Consider the following 11,595-nt stretch of genomic DNA (forward strand, 5'->3'; position numbering starts at 1 on the left):
ATCTGTAATGGTGAAGAAGGGCATGCTAGAGGAACTCACAACAGCTCCAGCGATGGAAAGCGCTACGCTCCTGGTGGGGCCTGCGATTAAGGCTACGCCGTTACGGAGTTTGTGGTGGTGAAGGGGGTGGTCATGGGGGATACATGCCCTAACGATGCTAGACATTGCCACTAATAATCATATGTAATTTTGTGTGAAAAAACATGGATTGTTGCCGACATTACCTGATGTGTAAACTCATTTCCCCGTATAAAGCGCTGACTGCTCAAACAGCTCAAGGTTATTGCAGAGGTTGAAAATTGATTCACATTACCTGATGTTCGAACTCAATGTTATCACATTCTTCTGCCGAGGCAGAAAGCTCCCCTGCTTGTTAAAATATATCAGATAATTGCCCACACCCTATTCTATGTGCTGCAAAATGTACTTCAAAATTTGTTATAACGAATACGACCATGTACAAAATGATCCTGTCAGAAACCTAAACCTTAGATTAAACCCAGATCTCTAACAAAATATAGGTAATCCTAGGAAACCAAAATATATTTAACCCATGAACAAAATATATTTAGATACATAAGAGCACCAAACATTGTTTTAAGCTGTCAGCGGCCGCAAGACACGTTTTGGACTGATTTTAACCCGTTTCTTGGGAGAATTTTTACCATGGACAAATGAAGGTTGTTTTCGCTTTTTCTTCATCAATGAATTGTCACTGCGTGAACCATAAACGGCAGCTAGTAACATCTGGCCCCTAGCGCTGGTCATTGACTTACGTATATATTTGGCCGCCTCCTTCCTTTTCACGTCGTGTTTACTTGTATTGCTCGATTTCTTAGCTGATGATGACTTGTCTACTATTTTGAGATGTTCATGTGGGACAGAATATGCCGCGTCTGAAAGTTTTCAATTTAAGGGATGTACAGTTAGTTTTACTACTAGTTGGAATGGGAAAACAGGTTAAGGTTACTCATCGGTTGAATGATATTTACCTGCTGGCTGCTCCTCATCAGAATATATATCCGGACTTTGAGCTCCTAGGGGAGTTGAAGGTTCAATGCCTACATCAAATTTGGGCTCACCGTCAAAGATGTTCTCAAAATGTGAAGGGGGGTTCCATATTCCAGTTCCACTACTCATCTGTTCAATTTCACCAATTTTGTTAGAACAAGTACGGTTCTTGCTGGAATCACAATCTTCTTCCAACAACAAAAGAATATCAATTTCAGCTTTAACTTCCTTGACCTCCTCAATAATAGGCACACTCGAAGACGGAGCAGAACTTTGTTTTGCTACAGCAGAATTCTGAGCATCAACACCAGCTTTCTTTTCAACCACATCTTGTCTAAGATCACTTAAAGGCGCTACAGAAGTATCTCTGTTTCTCCCAGCCTCAGAACAATGAAGATCCCCTGTCTCAGCACCGGCCATAATTTTATTTTCATCTCGCTTTACCTCACTTGCAGGCTCATTAAAAGTGTCCCCAAAAGCATCCCTGGAATCACTAGCCTTGCAACCATGAAAACCCGTCCCAAGAGGGTATGAAGTAGATGGAAGGTCCATATCATCCAGAACAGACTTGGGAGAAGTGCTAAGGACTTTCTTAGAACACTCCGCTTTCCACTTCTCAATCAAACTACCAAACCATGGTGTGCCTTTTCTTGCATAGAAAAGAATGTATGCATCTTGACAGAGCGCAATTTCTTCATAAACCCTAGTGACCTGAGCACAAATCAAGACATAGTAAATGTATAATTTCTCAAACTCAAAGCAATCTGAGACCAGAAATTATACCATATGTTCATATCAAAAATACCTTTGAATCGTCAAACCGATACCATTTGTCCGGGGAAGTACGGATATAGCAGAAGTAGTGCCCTGAAGTGGACCAATGTCCAACATGCACAACAATGGCAAATAATTCGTATTTCAAATTTTCCTGCAAAGAATGCAAAGATCAATACAGGTTACATTAAAAAAAGTCATGTCTTCTTATTCAGTGTGTTTAGCAAAGGGGGGGGGGGGGGGGGGTTGAAGCTGACAACAGAACTTCAATGAGGACAAAACATAGTAAATAAAAGTTCTGCTACTCAGTTCAGTTCCCGAATGAGAGAACCTTTTATTCTTAATATATTCTTAATATATTTATATGAACAATCACATATATACAATCAAAGAGATCTCTTACATTGTCAACTCTAAGAGGCTAAGTACCCATAAATTTTGAAAACATGATAGGAAGTCAAATTTTGTTTATGAGAATGTCGTGCTATGAAGAGGTCACTAATAAGAACCAAGGGTTACCAGTTACCACCCCCATAATCATGTTTAGCTTCTGAAAAGTGTTGCACCTTTTCTATAACAGAAGTTTAAGAAATTGACGACTAAAACTATAGGAGAGGAGCTAACTGTAAGTGGCAGAAGAAATGGTATGGGTGAAAGTTGGCATAATTTGATTTTATAAAGGTAAACACTAATAGGCCGACTAGCTCTATTTCACTGAAGAACAAATTTCCCAAATCCTCCAACTATATCTCATTACAGAATAGCTATTGTCTAGATCCACCTTGGAGTATAAACCGAACTACTCAAATTTATTGCCAAACTACCATTTTATATTTATGTATTTCACTATGGCTGGATAAACATATACTATATATTATATGTTTCACAAGGCCTGGATAAACATATACCCCCTATCTAGCAGATGTTAGTATAAATAGAAGTGTTTAAATAAATAAAAGAGATGGTTAATCAATTCAACAATATTTCGAACACAAAAAACAACATATATTTCATATAGGAACATACATTCTCATCATTAGAGCCTTTGGTGTAAGGGGCCAAGTCTAGGTCCAGTGGGTACTCCACTGTCTTGTCAATTTTCTCAACATCAACACCATCACTCTTAAACCTCTTCAAATGGAAGGCAGCTACAGAAGGAGCTTGATACAGCATTAGCTGCTTCTCTACTTGCACCTGCTCTTTGCAACTGTCACATGTAAACTTTTCTGTGTCTTCAATACTTTCCACCTTAGTAAAAGATTTTAAAGCATTTTCCAAACTGTCCACTTCCTCAATCTCCAAACTTAGGTCAATTAGGGGTTCATAAGTGTCAGAATTATGACCACATTTGCAGCACCGAACCTGAGTTTGAGATAAAAAATTAGTTCACAATAACTCCAACAAGAATTTGGTAGGCTAAACAAACCAAAAAGAACATTTATCAAGAGCAACCTGGCTTACAAGACGGCCACCAAAAATCTGGTTCACCAATGGATCATCAGGCAATGGTAAATTGTTAGGTCCGGAAGCATCATTTGCACTTGCCTCGTACTTTGACCAACTACGGTCAAGCTTATCCGACAAACACTGTAAAAACTCATGGGCATCTTCTTGCTGGTATCTCTGGAAGAAAGAGGAAATGTCTAGGAAATTGAGGTCAAAGATAGCAATATATTGGACATGTTCTCATCTAGAAGATATGTCAACGTGACTAAAAATTCTTACAACACAAATAAGAATCTAGCTGCTAATCCTTTTTCTCCAAACTATACCTACCTAGTACACAAAAAAATGAAAGCAACCATGTTACATATGACGCTTAACTCCTTCCTACAAAGATCTCGCAAATTAAGTAAGACACATCTAAGCATACTAGCACGAAAAACTGACAACAATAAAACAAAGAATAGTGCAAATTTACTATTATCAAAATTAATCACAGGATACTGCTCAAATTATCCACAAGGTTGGATGGTGAGATCACACGCCCTGAATATGCAAGTGAATGCTCAATCTGTTCACGCACGGCACAGATCACACAAAACTCATCACCTGCAATATAATTTCAGGACCAAAGAGCAAATGAAATATAAACATCACCGCCCAAAAAAATTTACAAGGACATCAAACGAAAAATTCTCATTTTCCTATTGAATTCAATAAAGAGACAATTATATCCATTAAAACAGGATGGTGTTCACTTCAAATCTCACCATGACTCGATGCCTCATGTTTGAGAGAAAGCAGTCCTTCAACAAAAGGAACTGTGTGAGTGAAGCACTGCAATATAGCATTTAGAAAACATGTATTCCCAAGGTTTGCAAGACCCGCACCCTGCCACAAAAACCAATACAATTAAAGCAAACAAACACAAGGATAATCAATGTGCAATTTTCTCACGTGTTTTCACCCACAATTTTACACTCAGAAGGTCTATACAATATCAGAATTCCATTTTAAAAAACCACAATAAAAACAAACTTTCAATTATAGCAAAGCAATATCATACCACTGGACATGGCTCAGGTTCATAACATCCCATACTCGGATACCGAAACAATTCATTTTCTCTTTCCCTTCCTGGATACAAAGGCCTTCTTCTACAATGTCTCCTATGGTGATGATCTCTACCCATCATTCTCATATACCTCCCACCATAATATCCACCAGCTCTGCAAGAGTGAGGTTCATCATGGTTAAACCGTCTCGGCGACCGCCAATCTGGGAAACGATTTCTCCTATAGCACCCTTCCTCGTCCTCTTCCTCATCCCCACAATCACACTTCTCCGGGAAGTGATATTCAACCAATGGACCAACCATTGGACTTAATCTTGTTTCCTCCACCTTATCTAATAAATTTCCACCTTCATCATTGTCACCAAAATCTATTAATTTCTCAAAGATCTCGGTATCAGCTGACAAATCATCTAGGGTTTTAGTGAAATCAACATCTTCCCAATTCTCACCCCTTTCATTAACAGATTCATCTAGGGTTTTCTTAATTTGTGCATCTTTTAATTCCAATTTTTCATCCCCTTCCTTCAGAGACTCTTCTAGGGTTTTGCTAAACAAGGAATCTTCCTTCACAGACTCTTCTAGGGTTTTACTACACTCAGCATCTTCGATTTCCGAAAACCCACCTAGGGTTTTTTGTTCAGATTGCGTAAAATCTAAACAAGGGTTTTCAGTTTCCATAATTTGAACAACTGGGTTATCGCTTTCCGTGGTTTCAACAACTAGATTTTCGGTTTCTTTAGTACTCGAACACTCACCAAGAATTTGATCAACTTGCGCAAAATCTAATAAAGGGTTTTTCAATTGCATATTTTCCGAAGGTGGGGTTTCTTTTGTAATTGGAATTGAGATTTTGGTTTTCTGGGTTTGTTCCTCCATTAACAGAGAGCGAAAGAGTGAGAAAAAAGAGGAATTTTGAAATCTAGAAAGAAAGGAGGGACGAACAAAAATTAGCGATGAAAAGTTGATGTTTGACTGAAATTTGGGAGGGAAAGATAAAAAAAAGGAGGGTTTTGTTTGGTTTCGGAAAAATTTGGAGGGAAATTTGAGAATTAAAAAGCCGCCATAAATGGTCTGAATCAGCAACTTGAAAACTGTGGAAGCAGTAAAAAAAGATTGACGACGGGGGAGAGAGAATTTTAACCAGAGAGCGACCTAATGTTGAAGAAGCTTTTTGCTTTTTTTAAGGGCTGTGAAAGAAAAAGACTAAATACAACAAAATATTTGAAAAGACTAACCTACCCTTATTAAAATTTAACCCCACCCTCACCCTCACCCTCACCACATACGAGAAATCTGCATCATCATCGTCTTCTGCATCGTCATCGTCGTCTGCATCAGTTTCGCGAGCCCACGGTGGTGATGCCCACGATCCTCCTCCGCTTCGTCCGACTCGCCGACCCTAAATCCTCCTCTAACTTCTCGTTCGACGCGCCATCTTGTTTGCATCGTCGTCGGCATCTGCTCGTCGCCGGGATCGTAGTCCACGGTCTGTTTTCTTTGATTCTTGAATTTGTTTCTTTGATTGAGATATTGTTCTTCTGTTTGTTTTAATTGTGTTGAGATATTTTTTTTTGAAAAAAATACATTTTTATTGGAATTGCAGATGGTTAAAACTTCCACATAATTGATATGCGAACTCATATTGAAATTTAGAGAACTGAAGTATCATGATACCATAAGCTGAAGTATCATGATACCCATAAGCTGAAGTATCATGATACCATAAGCTGCTATGTTTTGATATGCTAACTCATATTGAAAAAAACTAAAACTTCCACATAATTGATATACTAACTCATATTTACAGAACTGAAGTATCATATACCATAAGCTGCTATGTACTACGAAATTTGATAGTCATGAGATCACTAATTGATTAATGAATTTGATAGTCATGAGATCACTTGTTGTAATGAATTTGGTGCATCCACTTATTAAAAAAATGTAGTAAGTTTGTCTGTATATGAGGATATTTGTGGTTTGCTACTCCAAGCTAATGAAAGCAACCGTAAATGCACAACCACCTTTTTGCAAGGTATAGTATAGTAGTGGTAATTAATTAATGATGAGCCAATATATCAGAGCTTTAGAGACAGATTTTTGGAGTGTCTCATGTTGGTGACTTGAGTTGGTAATAAGTAGGCCATATATTAGTACTCCAGTACTCCACACATATACCTATAGGAGATTTTTGGAATGTACTGCATAGTTATTGTTATGTGCAATAAGACTTGAGAAACATTTAATTCTTTTTAATTATAATTATGATGATGTATCAGATGTCAAGTACTAGAGAAAAAGGTTGTATTAGCCAGAAAGATGGAAATAAAGGAAAAGGAAAGAGGCAATTACTTGACACTGAAGCACCATCGGAGAAAAATTATAGTGGTCGACTTGGAAAAATAATTAATAGAACTCGAAAAGGTGTTACAATGTCTGCGAGAGCTAGGGCTATGAAAGCTAGAGAAGAAGTTTTAGCCCCTACTAGTAAAAATGATCGAGAGAAAACTCATATGGAGGACTTTACTATCCCCAACTATGTTGATAATGATTCAAATGATAATATTTCTGAAAAAGAAGATATGTTGTTTAGTGATAATCTATTTCAGAGAGAACGTGAGGATGATGAGGATCGAGTTGATGATACTGATGATGTAGAGGGTGATGACATAGGGGAGGAGGATGAGGAAGAACAAAACGTACACAAAATTGATGATTGGCAGTTGATTAGAGGGATAGATGGAGGACCTTCAAATCCTGATTTACTTACCGGTTTTCGCGCTCATGTTGCACACTACATATGGATTGGCCTGGTTAGATGCACATCTTCTAATGCTTTTTTAATCCATGTATTCATTAATTCGTGTATATTAATAATAGTTTTTTCGTTCAATAGGATCGAGGTTTGTTGACATGCCACAATCGAAGTGACCAGTTATCTTCGTGGACTATAGAACAAGATGATGTTAAACTTCTGCTTGCAAAAACACAATTAAAACATTTATCAACTTGTATGTTTGAGCACGTAAACTTGCCTCTGATTTCAGCTTTCGTTGAGAGATGGCATCCTGAAACAAATTCATTTCACATGCATGTGGAGAAATGACCATCACTCTTCATGATGTATCTTATATACTCAATGTACCTGTAGTGGGTAACCCTCTAATTACTGAGAATACAGGAACTGCGGTATCATTGATGAAAACCCACATGGCATCCCTCCTATATATGTTTATGGATGAAATAAATAAAAATTGGAAGAAAGGTACCATAAAATTCAATGTTGTAAAATCTAACATATCTAATCAAAATGTAAATTCAAAACATACTGCAATAGGATTTTTGTTATGGTTGGTTGGTGCTGCATTGTTTGTAGACAAGACTCATAATGCAGTGAATGGACATTTTTTTACCTTTTCTAATGAATTTAGAAGGGGTTAGTAGTTATGCCTGGGGTGCTGCAACTTTAGCTTATATGTATCATCAGCTCGGAAAGGCTTCACGATTTCAAACTAAGCAAATATGTGGTTGTTTGACATTACTTCAGGTAAGAAATATATGGTTATTGATTTAATTTTAATACATTTGAACTATATATTATCTTAAAGTATTTAAATTTTAATGATGTGTGTATTTGTTATTTGAGTTAATAGGCATGGATATATGAATATTTTCCAAGATTTAGGCCAACGGAAAATGGGAATTGGGCGAAACAACCACCATATGCTGCAAGATGGTACCTGGAAAGATGAAAAAGACGAATGATGATTTACTAATTTACAGAGCTGCGTTAGATTGCATGACGGTGGATGAGGTTAATCAAATACTTACTCTTTCATTTTATTAATTGTTTTTGTCATAAGTTTAGAAATTACTTGTGTATCAACATATTTTATTTTATGTAAGTAGGTTACTTGGACCCCCTTTACAAGAGATCCGAGCAAAGATGTTCCAATTTCGCGATATTGTGGAATCATTCACTGTCGGTCCATTACTGAGCCATACATGCCTATTCGAGTTTTAAGACAATTTGGATATGTTCAAGTGATACCTCCATGTCCTTTTGTTCCTAATAAAGTGTATAAGGGATCCAATATACATAAATATAATTGTGTACATGATCCGATGATTACAAATTGGAGAACATGGCAACAACATTTGATGCAACCTGGTATTCTTGGGTCTTTTCATGCTCGTTTTACCACAGAAGTTGCTGATAATTATATAAGTTGGTTTAAGGATCGCACACATCCTAAAGTACAACATATCACAGGGCCAAGTCCAATGCATCAACCTATCCCATTCAATGAGATGCCTGATAGAGCGGTATAATAGTTTATGTTAAATTTGTGTATTTATTTATGATGACATGAACTAAATAGAGGCAATATAATATGTGTATTTACGTCCCCGTTTTGAAATGATGACAACGCTTGCAATACTTGGGTGCACGTGCATATCCACTTCATCCAGAGATACGCGATAGGACTGATAAAGAGACATATTATCGATGCCTCAACGAGTTGACTATTGCTTTGGAAGATTTAATGCCTGAACTCGAAGACGATCGTCGTCGAAGAGGAGTCAGTCATGCATATGGTCATGGTGATAGTGTACATGGTAATTGATAATTGTATTTTTATTGTCTTAGTTTTAAATATTAGTGTTTGAAATTTATTCTTAAACATGTGTGTTTAACTTATATTTTTTGTTCCATATGTTACCATCTTGATCAATTATTTGGTTGATGTCGCCACCTATATATTGAAGTTTAGAAGTAAATCATTACTTGCAATTATAAATATGGTATATGCCAAAACATGAGACATTATTATATATCAAAGTGAAATGAACTAAAATTGAGGGAGAACACAAACTTTAAACGCGTTAATGGTGTAACTATGAAATGAAATCCTACTGCTCAAACCATGCCATGAGAAATGAAACCTATTAAAAAATTATGTTCTATCTAAAATGTTCCATTGATCAAACCTTCCCCGCAAATTGCTTTTCCAAAAACGAATCTCAGAGTTACAGTAATTATCCCATCCAGGATACAGTGTCGGCAACGGAGCACCATCATGCATAAGGACTATAAAGTGACGATCAATAAGTCCCAGGTTGATGTGCAACATTGGAGGTTGACTCCCGCGATGATATTCTAAATGCAAGAACGTAAGACTGCCAAAAAGAGTATAACATGTGACAATTTTCTGATACCTAGTTGCAACCACAAACCCATGGTCTAACATACTCAACCACTTATCCTCTCGAGCAAAAGAATTAGGTTGGAACTAGTCAAGCCCACGAAAGGATCTACCGAAACCAAATTGACCACCCAACATTTCAAAGTATAAATGCCGTTGGGAATTCATTTCCTCCAAGAGCTCATTCCTAACACGCATCCACTCATCTGGATTTCCATACTCATGATAAGCAATACATCTAAACCCGCAATTTCCGTCGCCGATGACATCCACATATGGATTTGAGTGCTTGTTTGTTGTTTCCCAAATTTTTTTGCGTTTTGAAATGGGCCATATTAACAGTTTTTTTTTTATTATTAAAAGAAAATCCTAATTAACCATGGTTATGTTAGATGTAATTTTAAATGCTGTATTTAGCCTTTTATTTTGTTGTATATAGCACTTATGTTTTTTAAATACGTGTGTAGTTTAGGAGAAAGAGAGGAAAAAAAAAGTATAGTTGTGTACAAACCTACTCCCCGTAAAAATAGGAGAATAGTTTTTCTTTAAATAAAATTACCTTACTAATTTAAAGTCATATGAGATTTGATAATATTTGATTTTTTTTTATTTTTCGAAAATGGGATAAAAGTTTGAACTTTCACTTCTCAACTAATTTGTGGAAAAGGATTATTGGAGGTAGCTTTGTTTTTTCGTTGTTTTTTGTCTTTTTACCCAAAACTTAGAAGTTAGATGTCACGGGTTAGTTACAATTATCAAATATATTGTTACTCACAAATTTTATAATTAATTCTATTAACTTTTCGTAATAGGCTATGTACTAAGAAATTAAAAAATGTACATTATTGAAGTGTTGTGAACAATAGGCCACAGGTTCGAATTTCCCTCCCCTTTTTTGTACTTTGTATGGCTTTTGTGGCTCATATGGATCAAAAGAAAAAGTTGTTAAAAATAACATCTAAGGAATTGGGGATAATAATAACAACTTCAATGAAATTTGAGTAGCATAATGTTATTTTAGTGCTTAGTAAAAAGGTTGAAATCAAAAAGCTTGTCTACATATTTTTATTCTTACATATAATTATAATACTTTATTATGTTTTGCTTTGAAACATTAAACATTCAAATTGTAATGGATTAGTGGTTAAACTCTCACATTTCATATCAAATGTCATATGTTCTAATCCTAGTAAAAGAGTATCACATGGCACCGTTCCTGAAGCAGGCCGCCTTTTAATATATTTGTATAAATTACTCACCTTGATTCTTTTTTTTAAAACATTTGCTTTTGCTCATATATTAAAGAAAAGAGAATGTATTATGTCGGACTCGTCCGACCATAATCTTTGGTCGGACGACTTTCAGGTGGTTCCAATTTTTTTTCAGTTAGTCTTAATTTTTTTTCAAGTAGTCTTCATTTTTTTTCAGGTAGTCTTCATTTTGTTTTCAGTTAGTCTTCTTCTTTTTCAGTTAGTTTTTGTACTTCAGTTAGACTTACTTTGGGTTTCAGTTGGTCTTTATTCTTTTTCAGGTAGTCTTCATTTTTTTTTCAGGTAGTCTTCATTCTTTTTCAGCTAGTCTTCATTTTTTTTCAGGTAGTCCAACTGAAAAAAAACAAAGTCCAACTGAAACAAAACAAAGTCCAACTGAAAGAAACACAAAGTCTAACTGAAAGAAAAAAAGTCCAACTGAAAGAAAACAAAGTCCAACTGAAAGAAAACAAAGTCCAACTGAAAAGAAAACAAAACACTAACCTCGAGTTCAGGGCCATGTCATTCATACCCAAGCATTTCTCAAGTAGTTGAAGGAGTTTTCTCAAGTAGTTGAAGGAGATTTCTCAACTGAAAGAAGCCTTAATTTGAGTTGAGGGCCATGTCTTCCACCACTTCTGGAATTAATAAAAAGAACCATGGCATTGTTATAATAGTAGAACAGAAGCACCAAGAGCACTTTGTTCTAGGCTAACAACTCCTTATCACTTCCAAACAACAGGTGTCGAAATCTATTACTATCCTTACTATACACAACCATTCTAGATAAACTAAATCATCTTCACGACTTCACCCAAAATCACCAAGAGCACAG

General features: G+C 36.1%; 2 protein-coding genes across 4 annotated transcripts; one reads left to right on the forward strand and one right to left on the reverse strand.

Moving 5' to 3' along the window:
- Positions 1 to 424: 424 nt before the first annotated feature.
- Positions 425 to 5,451, reverse strand: LOC104892907 (ubiquitin carboxyl-terminal hydrolase 19). The gene is made up of 8 exons (XM_010678931.3): positions 4,295 to 5,451; positions 3,999 to 4,119; positions 3,733 to 3,837; positions 3,238 to 3,428; positions 2,812 to 3,147; positions 1,817 to 1,939; positions 993 to 1,722; positions 425 to 896 (listed from the first exon to the last, which is right to left on the reverse strand). Exons 1-8 carry the CDS (start codon positions 5,177 to 5,179, stop codon positions 598 to 600), a joined length of 2,790 nt encoding a protein of 929 aa, XP_010677233.2. The 5' UTR covers positions 5,180 to 5,451; the 3' UTR covers positions 425 to 597.
- A 126-nt stretch (positions 5,452 to 5,577) lies between these two features.
- On the forward strand, positions 5,578 to 8,967 carry LOC125497556 (uncharacterized). Of its 3 annotated transcripts, none has more exons than XM_048644808.2 (4): positions 5,578 to 5,789; positions 6,583 to 7,116; positions 7,200 to 8,117; positions 8,213 to 8,967. In XM_048644808.2, the coding sequence occupies exons 2-3, from the start codon at positions 6,583 to 6,585 to the stop codon at positions 7,407 to 7,409; spliced, it is 744 nt and encodes a 247-aa protein (XP_048500765.1). In that variant the 5' UTR covers positions 5,578 to 5,789; the 3' UTR covers positions 7,410 to 8,117; positions 8,213 to 8,967. The 3 variants fall into 3 exon arrangements, 1 of the variants encoding a protein (XP_048500765.1); XR_008969371.1 differs by having other exon boundaries at positions 5,588 to 5,789; positions 6,583 to 7,850; positions 7,957 to 8,117; XR_008969370.1 differs by having other exon boundaries at positions 5,592 to 5,789; positions 6,913 to 8,117.
- The last annotated feature ends 2,628 nt before the right edge of the window (positions 8,968 to 11,595 follow it).

The sequence above is a fragment of the Beta vulgaris genome, chromosome 5, assembly GCF_026745355.1.
Source record: "Beta vulgaris subsp. vulgaris cultivar EL10 chromosome 5, EL10.2, whole genome shotgun sequence".
NCBI lineage: Eukaryota > Viridiplantae > Streptophyta > Magnoliopsida > Caryophyllales > Amaranthaceae > Beta > Beta vulgaris.

Excerpts from the sequence above, each read along its gene's own strand:
- LOC104892907 (XM_010678931.3), bottom strand. The coding sequence starts at position 5,179 with ATGGAGGAACAAACCCAGAAAACCAAAATCTCAATTCCAATTACAAAA. Across the intron at positions 4,120-4,294 it reads AACCTGAGCCATGTCCAGTG|GGTGCGGGTCTTGCAAACCT; the intron begins GTATGATATTGC and ends TTTTTGTGGCAG. Across the intron at positions 3,838-3,998 it reads ACATGAGGCATCGAGTCATG|GTGATGAGTTTTGTGTGATC; the intron begins GTGAGATTTGAA and ends ATTATATTGCAG.
- LOC125497556 (XM_048644808.2), top strand. The coding sequence starts at position 6,583 with ATGTCAAGTACTAGAGAAAAAGGTTGTATTAGCCAGAAAGATGGAAAT. Across the intron at positions 7,117-7,199 it reads ACTACATATGGATTGGCCTG|GATCGAGGTTTGTTGACATG; the intron begins GTTAGATGCACA and ends TTCGTTCAATAG.